At 49.8% G+C, this 21,281-nt stretch overlaps 2 protein-coding genes across 4 annotated transcripts; one reads left to right on the top strand and one right to left on the bottom strand.

Annotated features, from left to right (window-relative positions):
* Positions 1 to 8: 8 nt before the first annotated feature.
* On the top strand, positions 9 to 3,233 carry HTRA2 (HtrA serine peptidase 2). Its single transcript, XM_070379851.1, has 8 exons — positions 9 to 652; positions 774 to 978; positions 1,068 to 1,262; positions 1,505 to 1,537; positions 1,761 to 1,866; positions 2,002 to 2,071; positions 2,678 to 2,773; positions 2,875 to 3,233. The coding sequence occupies exons 1-8, from the start codon at positions 147 to 149 to the stop codon at positions 3,038 to 3,040; spliced, it is 1,377 nt and encodes a 458-aa protein (XP_070235952.1). The 5' UTR covers positions 9 to 146; the 3' UTR covers positions 3,041 to 3,233.
* On the bottom strand, positions 3,191 to 21,148 carry LOXL3 (lysyl oxidase like 3). Of its 3 annotated transcripts, none has more exons than XM_070379848.1 (16): positions 21,004 to 21,148; positions 19,091 to 19,415; positions 17,263 to 17,426; positions 16,436 to 16,650; positions 9,533 to 9,589; positions 8,847 to 8,906; positions 6,432 to 6,648; positions 6,018 to 6,198; positions 5,731 to 5,885; positions 5,317 to 5,484; positions 5,020 to 5,182; positions 4,572 to 4,815; positions 4,361 to 4,476; positions 4,145 to 4,281; positions 3,926 to 4,037; positions 3,191 to 3,743 (listed from the first exon to the last, which is right to left on the bottom strand). In XM_070379848.1, exons 2-16 carry the CDS (start codon positions 19,401 to 19,403, stop codon positions 3,670 to 3,672), a joined length of 2,376 nt encoding a protein of 791 aa, XP_070235949.1. In that variant the 5' UTR covers positions 19,404 to 19,415; positions 21,004 to 21,148; the 3' UTR covers positions 3,191 to 3,669. The 3 variants fall into 3 exon arrangements, with proteins under 3 accessions (XP_070235949.1, XP_070235948.1, XP_005906801.1); XM_070379847.1 differs by having other exon boundaries at positions 19,091 to 19,439; XM_005906739.3 differs by lacking the exons at positions 8,847 to 8,906; positions 9,533 to 9,589 and having other exon boundaries at positions 19,091 to 19,439.
* Between the last annotated feature and the right edge of the window lie 133 nt (positions 21,149 to 21,281).

Below are 21,281 nucleotides of genomic sequence, written 5' to 3' on the forward strand. Positions count from 1 at the left end.
GAGTTGGCCTCCTGGAATCCTGGGTCCCAGCGTGCACTTCTGGAGACTTCAGGTACCGGCGTTCTCAGCGTCCAGCCGTCCTCCCGGTCGCGTCTAGGGCGCCGCCTCTGCGCTGGGCGGGCGAGGAAGCCGCCGAGGCGGAGCTGATGGCTGCACTGAGGGCGGGGCGGGGTGCTGGCTGGAGCCTCCGGGGATGGCGGGCTTTGTGGGGGGGTCGCTGGGGAAAGGGACCCCTGTTGACCCCTGACCTCCGGGCCCTGCTGACGTCAGGAACTCCTGACCCTCGGACCCGAGTGACTTATGGGACCCCCAGTTTCAGGGCCCGGTTGTCTGTGGGGGTCCCTGAACCACGGACATGCCTGAGGTCCCGGACTTCGGATCTCCGAGCACGGCTGATCGCTGGGACCCCAGATCCCCGGACCCCGGAAGACTCAGGGACTCCTGGAACCCGTCTGCGCGTGTGGCTAGCGGTGGCGCTGGGCGCTGGAGGGGCAGTACTGTTGTTGTTTTGGGGCGGGGGGCGGGGTCCCCCGGCTGTGCTCGCCTCGGTCCTTGGCTCGCCGCCCACCTCTCCCCGGAGCCAGTACAACTTCATCGCGGACGTAGTGGAGAAGACTGCCCCTGCCGTGGTTTATATCGAGATCTTGGGCAGGTAACGGTGGGGGTAAACACTAAGGCACCGAAGCCGCGGGCTAGAGGGCGGGCAAGAAGGATGGGTCCGAGCCTCCTCACATCCGTATTCCCCCTCGCCCCGCCCCCCCCCCTTTTTCCAGGCACCCTTTTTCGGGCCGTGAAGTCCCTATCTCGAATGGCTCAGGATTCGTGGTGGCTGCCGATGGACTCATCGTTACCAATGCCCATGTGGTGGCTGATCGGCGCCGAGTCCGTGTAAGGCTGCCTAGCGGCGACACGTATGAGGCCGTGGTCACAGCTGTGGATCCTGTGGCAGACATCGCCACGCTGAGGATTCAGACCAAGGTGGGGGTCGGGGCAGGCCATATCTGCTTGGGGCTGTGAATTTGTTCACATCTCCAGATGACAGGTCTCTTGTACCCATTCTCCCTTAGGAGCCTCTCCCTACGCTGCCCCTGGGACGCTCAGCTGATGTTCGGCAAGGGGAGTTTGTTGTTGCTATGGGAAGTCCCTTTGCACTGCAGAACACAATCACCTCCGGCATTGTCAGCTCTGCTCAGCGTCCAGCCAAAGATCTGGGCCTTCCCCAAACCAATGTGGAGTATATCCAGACTGATGCAGCTATTGATGTGCGTCCTGATATGAGAGAAATGAGAGACTAGGTTGGGGGAGGAGGGAGGGGGTGTGTGGTACAGGCACCAATGGTGGTAGATGGTGGATGAGCCTATATACCGGGATTGGGTCGCAAAAACTGTGGCCACTCCTTCACGGGCTGGGAAAGGAGAGGATTTGGAGAAAGTGTCTACATCCTGATTGTGCCCCGAGGCATAGAGTCCCTGGATCTCTCCCATATTTTCTCCTTGTCCTGCAGTTTGGAAACTCTGGAGGTCCCCTGGTCAACCTGGTGAGTGTGACATCCTTTCCAAGAATCCCTATCCCAGGTCAGTATGGGAAGGGGTGGGTTTTCCCTAATTCACCGATGTTTGGTCAAGTTTCTGAGCAGTTTCTTGTTGGCTGTCTCCCAGAATCCAACTAGATCTCCCTAAAACTCCCTGCCACTCTTGCTCAGGTACCCCCATCTCCTATTATTTGTTTGGGCTAGAGAATAGTGGGCTGTGTCCCAACAGGATGGGGAGGTGATTGGGGTGAATACCATGAAGGTCACATCTGGAATCTCCTTTGCCATCCCTTCTGATCGCCTTCGAGAGTTTCTGCATCGTGGAGAAAAGAAGAGTAAGCCTGGCTTGCGGGGAAAGGGGTTTCTTTAAGTGGCAGGGGTGGGGAGGGTTTGCTGGAGAGGGGTCTATTGGGAGGAGGAGGGGAAGTAAGGATATACCTGGGTGGGGCTCATTTGTCCTTCTAACACAGACTCCTGGTTTGGAATCAGTGGGTCCCAGCGCCGCTACATTGGGGTGATGATGCTGACCTTGACTCCCAGGTATGAGCTTTAGGGGTAGTGACACGTAGGGCCATCAGTGTAACCCGTGGTGGGTACCTGGCAGTTCTGTTGAGCTTCGTTCTTAGTTCTGTTTTTATCTAAGATGAGTTGCCTCATTCTTGGAGCTATCAGAAGAGCTGTTCTCTCTCATTATCTTGATTTTTCTCACCTCACTCTATTTTGCATACCTCCCATCCTGTTATTGCTTAGATTTACAACACCCAACCTTCTAGACGTGGCTTCCCTATGAGTATTTTCTGTTCCTGCCAACTTGATTTCCTAATCCCGTGTTTTTATGTTGTTCTTGTTTTATATAGTTAAATATCACATTGATCCTTCTAGGTTAAGCTAAAGTTATAGCACTTCCTAAAGTTATAGCTTCTTTTAGGATTCTAGAATGACATTAGTGCTATTGATTTAACCCTGTGTGTCACTTGGAATTCCACGTCCTAACTGCTAGAAGGCAGAAAGTGAATTGTTTTTGTATCAAGAGGATCTAGTGCATGCCCTGTTCACCCACTTGTCAGCATGCTGATGAAGGATTTGAGGCAAACCCCAAATGGGGAGAGTGCCCTGTGATTAACAGAGTGATCTGTGTCCTTTCAGCATCCTTGCTGAACTACAGCTTCGAGAACCAAGCTTTCCTGATGTTCAGCATGGTGTGCTCATCCATAAAGTCATCCTGGACTCCCCTGCTCACCGGTGAGGGAGAGGCTGCATTAGGAGGTGGAGATGGGTGGGGTGTATGTGCCCTTGAACTGGGCCATCTAGTCCCTCCTTTATTTCTCTATCTTTTGCCATAGGGCTGGTCTACGACCTGGTGATGTGATCTTGGCCATTGGGGAGCAGCTGGTACAAAATGCTGAAGATATTTATGAAGCTGTTCGAACCCAATCCCAACTGGCAGTGCGGATCCGGCGAGGACAGGAAACTCTGACCTTATATGTGACCCCTGAAGTCACGGAATGAATGAACCAGCAAGAGGAGGAGGCTCCTGTTCGGACTGCAACCTTGGTTTCATGGCTTGGGCTCTGAGGGCACCTGGACAAGAGGATTGACTGAACCAGTTGGGGGGCAGGTCCCTCCAACTACCAGCACCAATTCCTGGGCTCTGAAGAATCACAAAAACACTTTTTATATAAAATAAAATTATACCTAACAACATGTCATACTGAAAAATGAGGGGAAGGGTGGAACACTGCTCTTTCCCCCCACAAAAAGGCTAGAGGTAAAGCTTTGTCTTCCAGAACTGAGGGGAGATGCTGGAGTTAAACCGTTCTGACCTCCCTATTCAAGAAAACGAGCCGCTGTTGTCTGGTGTCCTGGGTAGTCAGTCAGGTGCGCCTCTCTCTGGCGTGCTTGGCTTTGTGCTGGGCCTGGGAGCAGAATGCCCCGTGCCTGGCCACAGATCAGGACAGCTAGCCTAAGAAAGAGGGCAGTGATTTCTGCTTGATGGTTCCATATCCGCAGTGCACAACGGACGAGTGCTGTGGGCCTGCCGACATCAAAGATTCCTTGGTAAGCTCCTGAGGTAATGGCAGCCTCAGACCCCTGCCGTTAGGGGCCAGTGGTGGTCTGCAGAGGAAGGTGGTGGCACCTTAGATGATCTGGTTACTGGTCTGGCCAGGGTAGCGTTCAAACCTCCTGTTGGCCTCTTCACTGAAGGCATCCCCTGCAAGGTGAACAGGTGGTTTGGGTAGGAAAACAGACCCATTATGGGGAAGGGCGGGTGGAAGTGGAGAGACTGGGAGATCCAGAAGTGGGTGGGGAGACTCAGAAACAACCTAGGGAGATGCGAATGAAGGCCTTTCCCTCCCACCCCCAGGCCTTCTGGCTTCTCTTCCCACCAAATACCAATGTGACAGTTGTGCACCCAGATGCGATGTCCATCATATTTGCAGTTACATTTCATGGCGTTGTTGGTGAAGTCACTCTCTGCTACTTCAAAATTGGGGTTGATGACTACCTGTGAGTAGGAGAAAGCCAACAAATGAGCTGCATTCCTCAAATCCAAAGGTGTCTTTAATAAACACTCTTCCCACTCAACAACTGGAAATCTCAGAGCCCCGGCACCTGCAGAATGTAGTTTCCTGGTTTCACATCTGTGATGTCAATCCATTGACAGTCGATGTCATGCCGGTAGAGATCCCAGCAACCCACAGTGATGCCCTGCTCTCCAAAGTTGGCACACTCATACCTCTTGGAGACATCTGAGGAGATGAGCATATGTCATGCGAGGCAAGGCTGTGGAGATGAGGACAGTGCCATCTATTCTAGGCCTCAACTCACCCTCCTGACATTCGGTGTCTTCTAGACAGAAACTAGCTTTGTGGCCCTCAGCCACCTTGGTGCCGTTGGGGGTCAGGATATCGTAGTGAGTGAAGATGTCCATACTGTGATAATGCCTGTGGGGACAAGGGGATCCCTGTTTCTTTCCGTGCCCCCAGCAGGCTCACCTCTTCCCCAGTGGTCTTGCCCTTCTACTACTTGACCCTCTCACCCATGACATTCATGCCACACCCAGGAGTGGCGCCCAGCCTTGGGCCTGAAGTCAGCACGTCCCAGGTTGTGGATCTGGGAGGAGAATCTGAGCAGACGCCGGTGGCCATAAGGCCAGTTGGCTGAGCGGGCCGAGCTGGCCAGGCAGTTCTCTTCAGCAGCACAATACAGCATGTGCAGAGGCCGGTCCTCGATGTAAGCGGTCTCCTGCACCAGTGCTGAGTGCAACAGCAGATCTGACGCGGCTGCACCGAGGAAGGGAGGAGAGTTAGACGTCACTGGTGAGGGGCAGGGACAGGTGGGAGTGCTTCCATCCCCCTCCCCCAGGAAACTGGGGTGAGACTGGCTTTCCACAGGGAAGGTGTACCCCTCCAGATTGCAGCTCTTCCTGCAAAGAGGTGACCCAGAGCCTCCCCTCCCTGGCTTGCATCACCCTACACTTGACTCACTTTCAGAACAAATGACTCCAGCAGTAAAACGGCTTCCTGTCCTCTTGCAGGTGACATGGGTCCCATGATGAGCACACTGGTCCAGGGACAGCTCAGCCCCTGTGCAGCGCACTCCACTCATCACCACCTCTGTCACATTTCCTGAATCCCAGTACCAGGTCTCCTGGGGACATACAGAGGTGTTTTTGTGAGGCCACCATCCAGCCTCCCCAGCCAAGGGACTCATTTTGGCAGACCTGTGTCCCAGACACAACCTTTGGAGGCAATAGCCTTGGTTCCCTTCTCCTTCCCACTCACCTGTAGGCCGTGGTTGGCATAGCCCAGTCCAAGCTGCCTGCAGGCAACCATGGCCTCCAGTGTTCCCCAGTCATCTCCACAGATGAGGCCCCAGCGAAAGGACCCAGGTCCCCCTATTTGCACTTCGACTCGCCCTTCATGTCGGCTGCGGCCCCCGCTGAGTCGGATCTGTAGTGACGCAATGGAAGTGCTGTGGAAGCTTTTGGGGTGGAGTAGTGGGAGTCCACAGTGGGCCCGTGGCTGAATGGTGATTCAGACGCACTTACAGGGCTAGCAAGTGGTGGCGTCAAGGGGGAGCTGCAGGATGATCGGGGCCTGGGGCAGTGGGCAGTAGGGCCATCAGACTGCATCACGACCAGGCAGGACTGGATAGGACATGAGACTCCTGAACCAAGGTGGGAAAGAGTGACTGACCTTGGTCTCTACCCCAGTGTAGGGCAGGTTGCATCGGACGCCAGCATCTTGGCTATGCGAGCAGTCTTCAGCTGTGATGTTCTTGTGGGGGCACTTCCAGAGAGAGAGTTCCTGTCCAGAGCATCTAACTTCACTTAAATGGATGGCACCCATGCCTAAGGTCAGAAGTCAGAGGTCGGGAGGTTCTAACTTTACTGTCTGCCCAGGGGTCTCCTTCCTAAGGAATGTACCCCTCCAGGAGTATGTACCTCCTACCTCCCTCTCCCTCCAACCTGTGCCCGCCTCACCCTGCCCCATGCGGGCACCGCTCAGAGCCTCTCGAGCACTCCCGAAGCCTAGCTCCCGACACACCACGCTGGCTGCTTGCAGGTCCCACTTGCGATCACAGACCGTGCCCCACGTGCCAGCCTTCAGGACTTCTACCCGGCCCTCTCCTGGGTGGGCGCCGCCCTTTAGACGCACTCGGGCCTGTACAGGAGAGAGACGTGCGCAGCAGTGAATGGGAACATCAGCACAGAGACAGTAGACCTGGGAAATCAATGAGATTCTGGTGGGAGGGAGCAGGTGGGCTCAGGTCTGTGGCCCAACCCCTGGAAGGTTCCTCTCTGTCCTCAAAGGTCAGAACTATGCTTAATCAAGGGATGGCCAGGCTATGGGGTTCTTCACCTGGGCGGTGGGGAAGGTCATAGTGTTTCACACACCTCCCCCTGAGGCTTCGACTGTTGCTTCTTCTGGCCACTGGATGCTGCGTAGAGAGGGCTTGGCACACAGCTCACCACCGCAGGGGCCCCCCCCGGGCACCTGGTGGTGTCATTGGCTCGATAGAATTCCAAAGAGCAGAGGGAGAGGTGGGCCTCCGTGCCCACGCACGCCACCCCATGCAGACCAAAGGAGTGTTGCTGCCGCTGGGCCAGCAGCCTGGGGGGACAGGAGTGGGAGCAGTAGGGTGAGACAGTGCTCCTGCCTCTTTGCCTGCAGCCCTCCTCCCGCTCCATGCCTCCACCGTCCCCCAACCTTTCATGACCGCTTTAGTTCTTCTTCTTCTCTTCTCTGCAAAAACACAGAGACAAAGAGACAACGGTAATGGGGAGTTTCCAGGCTGAAAGAGCCCAAACAGGGGGGTCCTTGGGTATGTTCTGCAACAGAAGAACCCTGTGGGAAGGAAGGCTAGTTTTGACTTGCCTGACAGAGACCTTGTTCTGTGTGGTTTCAGGGAGCTGGCCCCAGTGGAGGCTGAAGCTGCTGTGCAAAGAGATTAGGAAGCCAGGACTGACCATCTGGAAGAGATAGGCAGGAGGGAGTAGCTAACAGGAAGCCTGAATGGCCAGAGTAAGCAGATCTTTCTATTACGCTGCGACTGAAAGAACTAAATGAGTCAGGATGCAAAGAAGTGAGTAAGTCTTGGGTCTACATGGCTTCTTAGAGGCCAGAGGGGCTTCCAGGCCAGAGGATGATGGGCAGTTACAGGAAGAACAGACCAGAAGGTGGAACACAGGAAAGACTGGAGCTGGTATATATAGGAATGAAGATGTACAAATGCAAGACAAAGAGAGACCACATGACCAGAGAAGGAGAGTGAATGTGAACAACTGAAGGGTAAGGATAACCCCAGACCTAAAGCTGAACTGTATGAGTCTTTAATGAGGTAGTCCATGCTTCCGTAGTTTAAATGTAACAGAAAGAATGTTCCATAGCCACCTGAGCAGGAAAATGGGACTAAATTAGAGACGTTAAAACTTTGAAACACAGCAGAGAGATGCTAGAGAGAATGAGGGGACTTGCTTATCAACACCAACGGAAGGGAATGAAATTTCAAGGCAGTGAGCCATGAAATAAGAGAAGTGCTTTCTTCCCAGAACAGCCTGTTTGAACCCAGAGAGGGAAGGAACCAATGAGGCCTTGTGTTGGTGGGGTGGGCCTGTGAGGGTGGTCTGGTGGCGAATTACTACAGTAATGTGCTCTATTACTTGATGTCGGAGGAGAAGATGATGATTTGAAGCCACTGGCTAGGAAGACACAGAGAGAGGGATAAGTTATAGACAAATCAGACAAAGGAAGCCTGGAGACTTTACAGAATACCTTTGGAAGCTCAAGATAAGTGGACTCTGAAGCTCAAAGAGACTTAGTATTCTTTCAAAGTCCTGTGTGGCTGAAAATAAAAGTGAAAGAGGTCATCGCTTTAATGTGGGGGTCAGGGAAGGCCAGAGTATGGCCATGTTGTGCAAGACAACCCTAAGCTGGAAGGGCACTATGGGAACACCCTCCAATGCCAAAGCCTGTTGAAGGCACCAGAGGGAGGAGCTGGGGAGTGGGGGGGCGGTGCCTGGGACCCCTGAGTGATCCTGGAATGCTGTGAAAAGAGGAGGAGACAGTAGAAAGGGCCGACTTCTCCACCCCTCACACACTGCTGAAGGAGCTCTCCAGGGGACTTTTCTTGCGCGAACTGCCTTCAGAAGCCAAGTGAGACGCAGTCATTGGGATTGGAAGCTTTTTGTTCCCTGGGGTTCTGAAGGAGCCCAGAAGGAAAATGATGGAACTGGGAGCCTAACTGTGTTAACTGGGCCAGAGGACCAGGACTGTCATCTGACTCCTGCCCTGGGAAAGGTTCCACAGGGGATCCTGAGTCTCACTTCCAACCCAGTAGCACTTATTCCATTTAACAATTAATAAAGGTAGGATGGGAACACTGATCCCTTAGGGAAACTTAACTCCTTGGGCGAGAGGCAAGCATGGCATCTGAAGGACAAGAGTGCCAGAGTATCTCCTAAAATCTGCTGGGGGAAGGTAAATAAGCATGTGGAACAAGAGGAGTCAATGGGTGAACTTCTATGGAGATTTTTCAAAAATCCTGTGACGAGCATAATTCCTCAGACAAAAAACATATGGGCCAAAAAAAAAAAAAACAACCCAACAACAACAACAAAAAAACCAAACAAAAGGGCCGATCTTACTTTACATTGTGGTGAATCATCTGTAAGGTGGCTTGTAACAGTTGCTGCTGCTCCTCCACCTCCTTGTGGAGGCGTCTCTTGGACCCCTTCCTAACCACAGCCCGATGCCCCCGACTCATCACTTGGCACTCCCTCTCCTCTCCACCCAGCCTAAACTTTATTTACCTCTTAATAGGCCCCCTGCCCATTCGGGTTTTGGGTTTGGCTTTAAGCTTGGTGACTGGTCTGAAAAAAGGAGAAAGAAGTTAGTGGCAGTAGTGGTCAGGTGCATTACCCGGGAAAGGCAAAGGATTCTTTCTTCTTTCTGTCTCTAGGAAGGACCCTTCATGCAGAGCGTGGGAAGGGGCAAAGCAGGCAGTCAGATTTTCCACATACACTGCTGAATACCACTTAACTGTATTTTTGGAATACATGCTGCTCTCTGGATTCAGCAACAGTGATGAGAAATCTGGTGATGTCAGTCCAGGTGGAGGGGAGAGGAGATGAGAGGAATAGTGGAGGGAGGAGAGAGTGTGGGGATGTAGGTGAATGAAGGGAGGTTAGGAGTTGTGGGGGGAGGAAGCATGCAGGTGGCTGAGGCTGGAGTCCAAGCTATTTGGGGGCAGTATAAAGATACGGAGGTGTCTCCTTAGTCATTCCTATATTATTTCCTCCTTGTGCTTCCTAAATCAAAACTTACCCACCCGCATGCCTGCCTCCCCACTCCTCCCTCCAGGAATGGCCATTTTCCAGCCATATCCCTAATTCATCAGCTTGGGTTTTGGGATGGACATGGATAGGCTGCCTTCCATCCATCCACCTCCTGGGGCCACAGGGATGAGCAGGAGGTCCCGGGGCTCTTGCCCCATTACCTTCCAAGGGGCTTGGAGCGTCGGGCCGAGGCTTTGGCCGCTCGCTTCCTCAACTTTCTGTGAGGATAAGACAACAGCAGAGTCAGGAACAGTCTAGAACCAAGTGGGAAAGGTTGGTGGAACAGGGACCAGGGGCAAGATTTCTGTTTTAGCAGTTAGAGGTCTCCTGGTGGCAGGATCTTATAGCATTAGATGCCCCCAAGGCTCTACCCTTCACAGCTGTTTGGCCTCAGAAGCACATGAACTAGACAGGTGAGTTGCGGTGAAGGACGTGGACTCGGGGCTGATAGAGACCCTGTACCAGGACCCACAGAAGTCAGGCTAAGGCAGACGGGGAACAGGATTCTTGGACTGATATTAGGGCTGCTCTAAACCTGGGGGAGGGCTGGGGGGACAGGTTAAAATGACGGGTGTTAGGATTGCCAGACTGACTAGGCAAGGAGAGAGAACTGGCCTGGTCACACCTAGGGAGGCTGACTATTTTTTTTCTGGATGCGCTCTGGCTTCTGGCATATCCAGGTCCGAGGCCAGTGAACGAGGACCAAGGAACAAGGCTGGACAGCAAGGGACATTGACTGGGTCTGACTGGGGGAGCATGAGGCCAGGATGCTTAGGATGACAGTATCCTTCCTGTCTAAACTAAATCCCACATGCTTTAGTCATTCACAAACAGCTCATCTCCCAGACTTACTTCTAGGGAATTAAGGTCTAAAACCTTATTTCTTCTTAATTGACCTAAATATTTGACCTATTTTATTCTTCAGGAGGTTACCTTAAGTCTGATGAATGAAAACTAGGTCTGTTTCTCCTCTCATTCTCCCTTTGATTTCAAAGACTTTCATTTTGCCCACTCTTTGTCCTGTCCAACTATATATAGATGAATGCAGGTCTTGTCTGTCTTTACAAAATGTATGGAATTCCCCATTATCCTCTTAGTTATCCTGTCTGTTCTGTTCTGCTGCTTCTCTTGAGTTATGTTTGGATGTGGTATATTACGTGCAGATATGCAAGGATTTTAATATATAGATTTAAACAGGGCTAAATCTGCTTGGTATTTCCTACCTTGGCTTCTTCCTGAGGATGATCTTTGCCAAAACATCCAATACATTCAACATTCCTAGCAAAGAGTCTACAATAACTCTTGGGTCCCTTTCCTGAGACACTGCTAAGAGTTTAGAACCTTTCATCAGATAAGTATAGTGAAAAATGTCTTCTCCAAATGTTTTTTTCTCAAACATGTCTGAAATGAAATGTATCTGGCACTTTCTTTCACCAGTAACCAAGAGAAATCATGTAACAATACTCAGAAAAATGTAGTATTATCTAGAAATTTAGAAGTACTTCTCTAGTTATTTAAGAACTTTATAAGGTCTTTATAATTATATGGTATATATAATTATTAATATATATCAGGCAAATACAGGTTACATTGAGGCCCTGGCACTTAAGGACAGTGCTGATATCTGTCTCTCTTTTCTAAAGCCACCACCCCTAAATGTTTCTGAATTCCTTCCCCTAGGATCCTTTCTCTTTCAATTGAGAAGTTGCACATAACCTTCCCTCAACTGAATCCTTTTAAACATATTCAAATCTCTCTCTCTCTCTCTCTCTCACACACACACACACACACACACACACACACACACTCCAGCCCACATTTCTTCTTAGTAGAAAAACTTTTCAGTAGTGTCAACACTCATCATCTTTCCCACTCACTCCTTAATCCAGTCCTTTCTGTCTTTCCCCACCCATCACTCTGTGATAATAATCTAGATTTTTTTTTTTTTGTCTCACATACCACTGACTCTTGGTAGCATCTGACAGCAGCTGTCACAACACCATTAGCTTTATTTGAGTCCTAATTCTGGATGCTCTTTCTTGGTCTTCTTTGCAGGCTCCTCCTCTATATAGTTATTTACATTTTTGGAGCTTTAAGGCCTTCTTCTCACTTCACATCCTCTCTTTATATGTTCTCATTTACATCTAACCTTGTATATCCCATTGCCTTCTCGATGTTCCTACTTAGATATCTCAAAATTACCTAAAATTTAATGTGGGTCTAATTGTTTTAGCAAAATCTATGCCAGAAACTTAGGAATCAACCTTGACATCTCTCTCTTCTTTGGCTCCCAAAGTCAATCCGTAACCAAGTCCTGCCAGTGTTCCTTCCTGAATGACTCTCTAATCCATTTGCTCTTGCTCTTCTCTAAACCATTCTCAAAGTGCAGTCAAAGTGGGAGCCCCAAACCTGATCACGTTCTCTCACAGCCCTCCTCATTAAAAAACTTCCATCACTTTCCATTACTTTTATCATAAAGATTCAAATCATTACCATAGCCTACAAGGTCTTCTATGATCTGGTGCCAAATCAACTCTCTCATCACCTCTGTATTCTCAGCACCTTGCGCAGTGCTTGGCAAACAGTGGGAGCTCAGTAAATATCTGTCAGTGAATATATCTGAATATGAACAAGAATATCTGAAATGAACTAGAAGAGTGTCTTCTTAAATAGCACTTAAGCTCTTAGAACCTCAATTTCTTTGCCTGCCAAAAGGCATTAAATGGCTCAGTTATCTGTACATTCTTTTCCTCTTCTAAAATTCTACAACTTTCACATGTTCTAGGGTAGAAGTACCAAATCAAAGTTGAAATATGATACATCACATTATGATTTTCTTATTCTCTAAATCTTACTAACTTCCTCTAAAAGCTACCAGATGCATCTTCTTTCTCCAAGGAAGGCAGAGTTGTTTATAACTATCCTGCCTAGCCTTTATAATTGCATTACCTATGAGGAGTCTCCCTCTGTCTGACTTGACCTGTGAAGGAATATCTACATCAAATTCTCATCACAGAATCTCCCAGGACCACTGTAATCTCTTTCCCTACTAAGAATGAACTCTGTACTTAATATATATCTCCTTTTCCAGCCTTCATATTCCAGACTCGGTAAGAGATTCCAATATGTAGACATATATTCCTGATTTCTGAAGTTTTCTTGAGTCTGTGCATACTTAGGGACAATTCCTGAGCCTCAAAATTCCCAGGGATGGCCCATGTCTAAAGCTAGCTCATATTAACTTAAAGCCCAGAGATGCCAGGCACCATCCTTCTCTTGAGCAGTTTCAGAATCATTTTAGTTATCTCTTCTTTTATTTTCTGTGTTCTATCAGTCATCCTACCTCTATTCATTCCTCTCTCTTTGTTGTCATCCTCCTAGTCAGCTTCATTTTTATATTTCCTAATTACTCTTACTGCGTCTAGAACCTCCTCTTCCAATTCACTACTATCAGACGAACTTTAAAAACACTGGCCTTATTTTTGTCACTGTCCCATACAAGTACTTTTATTTTTTAATTTTTCATAGGATAAAGGTAAAACTCTCCACTCTGGCATTAAAACTGTTCCATTTCCTAGCCGTACTTTATCCATTCAGATTTTTCTTCCACTGTTTCTCAGTATACATCTTCTCTCTCGCTTCCCTGGTGGCTCAGCAGTGCAGAAGACATGGGTTCAGTCTCTGGGTTGGGCAGATCCCTGGAGAAGGAAATGGCTACCCACTCCAGTATTCTTGGCTGGGAAATCCCATGGACAGAGGAGCCCTACAGGCTACAGTCCACGGGGTCACAAAAGAGTTGGACATGACTTAGTGACTAAACAAAAATCTTCTACTCTAGTCAACTGTCTTTCAAAATTTCCTATTCATTTTCATCTCTGTTGGGGTCAACAATGACATCCAAGTTACTAAATCCTATTCATTTCTCAGTCCTCATGTTTTTGGATGCATCAGCAGTAGTGACTCAGTTGATCCCTCTTGCTCTTCCTTGAAACATTTTACTTGGCTTCCAGGTCTCCACACTCACCTGGTTTTCTTTCTACCTCACCTCCCTGTTTGCATTTTGCCTTATCTTCCTGACCTCATAATGTTTAAACTCCCTAGAGTTCAGTCCCTGCACCTCCTTTTCTCTATTTACGCTCCCTCCCTTGGTGATGTTGTCCAGTTTCAGGGCTTTAATTCAACTGAACTCTAGAGTCATATATCCAATAGCTTCGCCATTTCAGTATCTAAAGCAACTCAAATTTAATTGGTCTAAAAACAAGTTCCTAATATACAATCTCCACTCTCCCATCCCCACACAAAATATGCCCCACTCACTGTTTTCTTTATCAAATGAGGTCAACTCCATATCTAGCTCAGGCCAAAAGCCTTGGAATGATCCCTAATTCTTCTCATTCTCTCATACCACGATGGATCCATCAGCAAATCCTGTTGGCTTTATCTTCAACACAGAATTTGATCACTTTTTCACCACTTTCACTGGTCACATCACCTCTCACTTTCTTTAGTTGGCTTTCAGGAGACAATAACTGCCTAACTAGTCTCCCTGCCTCCTTGACTCTACACATTCCTTACAGTCTATTCTTAACAAAACAGCCCAATACACAAAAAGTGGAAGACAGATGTCACGCCTCTGCTCAAAACCTCATCTCACACAGTAAAAATTAAAGTCTCTCAAATGGCCTTACATGATCTGGCTCCTCATTCTTTCCTTATCTCCTCCTAAATTACATCTCCTGTCATCTTCTGCCTTGTTCCCTTAGCTCCAGCCCCAGTGGCCTCCTGGAGTATGACAAGAATTCCCCCTAACCCCTCATTCTGATATCTTCTCATTTATGATGCCTCTTCCTGGAGATGCTCATCAAGATTTTTGCATAGATTGTGCCCTATAAATATTTTCTCAAATGATGCCTCCTCTGACTTATTTTAAAACTGCAATTCCAGTCCCACTTCCTAACATTTTCCCTGCTTTATTTTTACCTATTACACTCTTTGCCATCCTTACATTTTGTAATTTTACTTTTTTCCTGATTCTTCCCTAGTTCATGAGATCAAGGATTTTGGGGGTTTTGTTGTTGTTGTTTATTGTTGAATTCCTAGTGTCTACAACAGTCCCTGGCACACAATAGGCACTCAATAAATGTTTATTCTCTATACCTTTGTTCATGCTACCCTCTTCATCTGAAATGCCTGCTATTTAAGTCGCACTAATCTTTCAGAACCTGGATTTGGTTCTGGGAAGGTAAAGAACAAGCACAGGGAAATATAGGCCCGAGGTAGATAACAGCAGAGGAGCACAGCACATAGATGTTTTCAACTGTATATGAGTTGCTATACCAGAGAAAGTATATTCCTTGGGGCCTAAAGAACTTTCAGATGTCTCTCAGAGCCAAGGCAAAAAAAATTTCAGCAAGTATGGAAAAGACTGGAGGCTGGATAATGTACTGACTTTCAAAAAGGAGGAAAAGGATTCCCCAATTTACAGATAATTTATGTTCTAGAATAGTCATTAAGTAGAAAGTTTGTGAGCATTGAGGAAAAAATATGGTGATCCTTAGAAATCTAAAAGGATTTCAGTAAAAGTCAGCTCAATCAAACCACCATGACTTCCTTTAAGATTCCTAAAATTGCAGAATGGCTGTGAACATAGTGTATGTGGATTTTAGCAAAAGACTAATAAAGTCTCCTATAATCTCATTACAGATAAGATGATGAAATGTTGGCTGTATCAATGTAGTGTTCAGTTTGTCCCAACTGTTGAAAAAACATTTCACAACTAATGATTAAAGGTTTGATGTAAATCTGGAGGATTCATAAGAGGAGTTAGACTTTGGTTCTAAAGATTTCAACACATTTTAACAGTCACTTTGATGACGTCAGGAGGCATAGCTATCATATCTATTGAACAGAGGGGGCAGGGAGGGATGACAAGTGCAAAATAATGTCAAGATTCAAGATAATCTCATGGGATCATTATGGTTTTTAAATGATGTATCAAACATGAGAACATGTATCAAACATTTCATAGGGTAAACTCAACAGATTTAGGTTCAAATAGGCTGCTCTATCAGTATCAAGGAGGAGGGAAGACCTAATTTAGGTGATTACAAGGTCAATAAGAGCAGTGGGATGCTGCCTCAACGGAAAGGCAGTGCAAAATCTAGATGCTTTCATTAAAAAGAGCTGTTATGCTGTAGGCTGCCCCGATCAGCCCCACATCCGAAGTAGCGTGCCTAGTAGAAGGTCACCCAGATGTTAGGAGCTCTTCCTGCAAAACTGGTCTAAGGAACAGCTGAAGAAGATAATCATTTAAATTATAGAGATTTCAAAATTTCTTAAAACGGCCAAATTAGATGCTCCAGGGAAGCGAGACGCAGTAAGCAAAGAGCCGGTCCCCAATGTGATACAGTCCCGGAAGCCGGCGCCTACACCAGGGCTCCAGTGCAGGTGGAGAGGGCCGGCCTCCAGGGCTGAAGGATATTCTGGAAAACTAGTTTAGCAGTCCTGAGTGCTCTCGCGCTCACAGACGCCTAGTGGGCCGCCGGGACCCAGGGAAGGGCCCCGGCCTCTTCCGGCGCCCTCCGGCCTTCAGGGATTGGCGGCCAGGATGGGACCGCCGCCCCGCGGGCGCCCAGGGCCGGTCGCCGTCAGACTCACGGCGTTAGGCCCCGCCCGGGTACTGCCTCGGCGGGGCGTGGTCGCTACCCCCACCCACCGACTCCGACCCGCGGGCTCCCGGGCCGCTGGGCGTGGCCCCGCGAGGCCCAGCTCTGGCCCCGGGGCGCGGAGACGCCACCTGCCGACCGCCGGCCCCGACGCCACCGCCGCCGCTCGCCCCGCCCCGGCTCTGGCCACTGGGGCCAGAGCTTCGCTGGTCCCCGCAGCAAATCCGCCTAGGGGGCCGCTTCATGGTCCAAGATTTCTCAACTCTCTAGTTTCACCGAGGCCTCCAGATTTCCCCCGGCTCCCCAGGTGAACCAACCCCTTCGGAGGTCCCTCAACACCGCTCCTTAACAAGCACCCCTCAACTCCAGACTGCTGCACCAGCGCCCACGTCGCTTCACCTGTAGAAGGCCACGTTGACCCGCTTTTCGCTCGGGAAGCCCAGCATCCCGCAGATCACATGGCTGTTGTGCGCACTCCAGCCTTTGTCACACACTTGCGACCAGCCATCCGGAAGCCTGACTTCGACCAGTCCCTCAGTCACAGGCAGGGGCCGTCTGCCCCTTCCAACAGCTGGCCGAAGTCGCACCTCCTCCACTTGCAGGTGATGCTCTACCTGGGGAGGGGGCCACAAGCAGAGGAAGGCATCCCAGTGGCACCTTTCACACGTCTGGCCACTCTAAAGAAACCCTGATTGAGTGTACTTGCTGTGAACCCAGTGGCGAGATGGGGCTGAGAGGCAGGCCTGCGCTCTGTGAGGTACTGACTGTGGTGCAGCCACCAGAGTGTGAGGACTTGCTGGGCTCTGAGAAATGACTAAGGGTCCAGAAGAAGCTGGGGAAGGAGCATCTAACTCTGCTTGGAGCCTGAGGGAACACTTAAGGAGGAAGTGGCACTGAAGAAGTAAGAGAAAGTAAGAGTGAAATGTTCCCTCAGGAATATCTGAGCTGAGAGAGAGCACAGGTGCCCTGGGGACCAGGGATGAAGTTGGAGAGGTTCATGCCAGGCTTAGTAACTTGAATGCTAATGCTAAAATAAACCTGGACTATGCAGTGTCTCAGAGCTCTATCATTTTGCCCACTCCCCCAGTCTCCCACTGACCCCAATTATCCCATTGGGCACATGGGATCCCCTACATTCTAGTATCTCCACATATAACCACCCCACAGCCCTTTCTGTCTTGCCGTCCTGGGTGGTGTGTGTGTGTGTGTGTTTATGAACTACAGACCTCAATGACATTGGAATCTGAGAAGCCAGGGAGGCGCTCGTCCTTGCAGATGACCCCAGCATCCTCATCGTGGGTACAGTCACTGTTCCCCCAACCCCGGGAGGCACATTCAGTCACACTCCGCTCAGTCCCACTGCAGCTCAGGTTGTCCAGCCAGATGCGGCCTGTGTGGGAGGGGAGATAAGGGGATAGAGAGGCTTGGAGAAGTAGCATGGGGATGTTGGTGAGAGCATGGAAGCCTCACACCTGGTAAGATAATGGGTAGGGAAGGGACAGGGGACCCTGGAAAGGAATAGGAATGGGAGCATAGGATTGATGGACGGTTGATAGTGTTCTGGGGATACCCAAGAATTTGGTAGGGTGAATAAAAAACCCAAGAGTCAACACTGAAGTTCTGATCTGTCCTTACCCATTCAGTGATAGCCGCCTAGTGTGTGTGAGGCACTCTGCCAAGGTATGTACATATGTGATCATTCTTAGAACAGAGCTGCTGGAAGATATTATCACCATTTTGTATAAAGAAATTGAAGTTCAGGGAAGTGAAGTAACTTGCCTAGGACCATACAGCCAATTCATGAGGGCTTAGGGATTTGAGCCATTTGTAGGACTTGGAAACGTAAGATCCTTTCACCTCAGCCTTCCATTCTCCCATGTGACTGCTCTGTGCTGCCATGCTGCCCCGTGTTCTTCTCTTGACCTGAGCCAAACTGAAATGAGTATCACTGACTTTCTCTCAGAACTGGTGGCCCCTCAAAGGGCCATGTGCAGGGAACCCTCATGCATATCCGGACAGGACTTACCCAGCTTCTGCTGGGATACCTACCTCTTGCCCCATCAGGCTATCGGAACTATCACAAACTATTGAGATTCTTTTATTACTTTCCTCCACTCCAGGTCTGATTCAGTCCTTTGATGCCACCCAGAAAAAGTCCCTCAGTCAAATGACTGTCTTCAAGTTTGAATTCAACCATGATGTAATTATTATCCAAAGCTTTTTCATTTCATGTCAAATATCCCTGCTTTCTTCAGCTATTCCTCCTTGAAACGTGGCTTCCAATCTTTTACATCTGGTAGCTCTCCTCTGAAAGTACTTCCATTTCCAGGAACCTAAGTTCCCTATTCAGGGATTAAACCTGTGCCCTCGGGAGTGAAAGCGCAAAGTCCTAACTACTAGACCACCAGGAAATGCCCAGTGCTTCCATTTTCTACTGTCTGTTTGAAAATGTGGCATCTAAAGTGATGCTTTATTCCAGATGTGGTCTAACCAGTGGGAATTGGGGGTTAACTGCAGATTGCACCAGTTCTACCAATTCCAATGTGAGTTTATACAATGCAAGTGCCCCCAGGTCTCAGAATTGCTCCTAAACCCCTACTAACCACATCTTAAAGTTTATACTTGTCTTTGGAAGCCCAGCTTGTCAGTTTCAGCTCTAAATTATAATCTGATCTTGTTGGCTGCAGTATCTGTGATCACTTCTGTCTTTGGGACGTCCAGACATCATTTACCTGCTCTCAGCTTCCCATGAAACCAGCTGTACTTTAATCATACAGGGCTCATCTGCGTCAGGCTGTCTTTGCATGTGGCTTTGTAGAATCATACTTTGGCAGAAGAAAGTAACTTACAGATCATCTAGTCATTTTGCACATGGGGGCATCTGAGGCTCAGAGAAGGCATTGATCAGCCTAAGTTCATGCAGCTGTATGTTCTCCTCCACAGGTGTACTTGACTCTGGCTGTTCTTGGTGTTCTGTGTCCCCATGGCTGTTCCCTCCCATACATTTAGGCTGTACCTTGGCAATACCTAGGCTGTGCCTGAAGCATTGCTCACCTGTTCCAGGGCCATATTTGGCACTGTGGGTCCAGCCTGTGGCCTCTGTGAAGCCCAGCTCCCGGCATAGGACATGAGCAGCCTGCAGCGTGAAGTCATCATCGCAGATGGTGCCCCATTCACCAGCCCGCTGTATCTCCACACGGCCCTCGGATGGCTTCCTGGGGAAACCAGCCAGCCGAAACCGCAGCCCCTGGCTCCCAGCCCTCTTCTCAGGTGCCGTGGATGGGGTTGGAGATCCCAGGCACGAACTGCACAGCAGGCACAGCAGCAACCCCCACAGGCTCCACTGCCAAACGCTGACAGGTCCCATGGCAGGGAAGGCCTGGGTGCCCCAGAGAGAGAGAAGCTGAAATTGAGAAGCCCAGGTCTGAGAGAGAGGTCATGAGAGGAAAAGAGACACTGGTTAAGACCAGAGACAGAGAGCCAGTGTGACAGAAAGGGAGGGACCCAGGGGTTAAGAGAGACAGAAAGAAATACATACTAGGTAAGAAGAGAAATACAGAGTAACAGAGGCACAGACTGAGACACCCAGATTGGGGAGGGGGGCGGGGGGAAGAGAGAGAGAGAAAGAGAGAGAAAAAGAGAGAGAGAGAGAAGGCTCTCCCTCCCTTCTGTAAAGAATAAACGCTCACTATTAGTTGTTATGTCTCATAATGTCCTTTCCCTAGTTCTGCTATCATCACGTCTATATCCCGATTCACAGGTCAAGGACACCCAGTGATCAAAAGACAGAGATTAGAGACCAAGATCAGAGGCCCATCAAGATAAATAGGTTGAGACCGAGCAAGAGACACAGAGAGGGAGACCCAGACAGACAGGATGTGAGAGGAAGGGAAAACTGTGGGAATAAAAGGGGACCAAACAGACAGCGGAGAGAGAGAGTGTGTTGAAAATGGACAGAAGGGGATCAGGAGAGAGTCTGGCACACAGAATTAGGGAGCAACTGAGAAAGGCAGGCAATGAGTAAGGAGGAGTTCAGTTCAGTTCAGTTGCTCAGTCTTTGCGATCCCACAGACTGCAGCACGCCAGGCTTCCTTATCCATCACCAACTCCCAGAGCTTACTGAAACTCAGTATAATTGCCTTGAGAACCCCACGAACCTCATGAAAAGGCAAAGAGGAGGAGAGGGACTGACAAAAGCCAAGGAGCAGAGGCAGGAGGGACCCAGATGATCCTGTTCAGCCAGTCAGAGAGAGGACAGATAGTTACTGATTGTGGAAAGAGGCAGGCAAGAAGGGGCTTAGGGCATCCTCAGATCTCAGGTCCCCTAAATGGCAGCCAAGCTGAGAGTCCTTTCTGGGCAGATTCCAGGTAGAAAAGGCAGAGAACCAGAATGCATTGGAGAACTTGGTACACATCCTACATGCCCTGCAGGGTCAAGGGGCCCAGAAGGGCCAGGCCTCAAGGTGGGGGTGGGGTGGGGTGGGGTGGGGTTGTCCAAGCCTCCTGCCAACACAGCCATCTCTTTCCCGGGGCCACAGGAGGCAAGAGCACTAGTCGGCTTCTCAGCCAAGGCCTTCCCTCTGTAAAGGAGAACAGCTCCTTTACAGCGAGCTCCCCCTACCCGCCCCCCCACAACCCCTGCCCCATGCTTCCCCCAACTCAGACAAACAACACAACAGGGAAGCTTTGTTTGGGGACATTTAGGCTTGGGGACCCAGGGAGAGGGCCTCACAGAGGAGCCCCTAGCCTTCGGGCACTTCGGATGCCCTATTTGGAACACCCTGTAGCCCCACTCCCCAATATCTGCTTCCTTTCCCCACTCTTCTTGTGTCTTCTTTGACTATACAACCCTCAGTAGCTTGGCTTTCCTTTGATTCTACCCTACATCACCCCTTTTCCCAGGTCCCTCCATCATCCTCTCCATCTACAACTCTCCTTCCTCCCACCGGGAGCGTGACTCCCCCTACCTTTGGCTGAACGGGGACCCTAGCGGCTGGGAGAAGAGTCTTGGTCCTGTAGATCAATCCTAGGACTTCCAAAAAAAAGTACTTGGGAGACTGCCCCTCTTTCTCCCCCGCCCCCCCTCTTCGTTCCTCCCACGTCCCCTTGAGCCCTCCCACATTCCGCCTTCTCCCAGGATCCCTCCCAGGCCAGTTCCCTCCTCTTCTCCCCTCCTCCTTGAAGCTGGCCGCTGCCGCCGCTCAATCTCCCTCCCGCCCCCCTCCTCGCCCCTCCCAGCTTGTTT

The sequence above is a fragment of the Bos mutus genome, chromosome 11 (genome assembly GCF_027580195.1).
Source record: "Bos mutus isolate GX-2022 chromosome 11, NWIPB_WYAK_1.1, whole genome shotgun sequence".
Classification (NCBI taxonomy): domain Eukaryota; kingdom Metazoa; phylum Chordata; class Mammalia; order Artiodactyla; family Bovidae; genus Bos; species Bos mutus.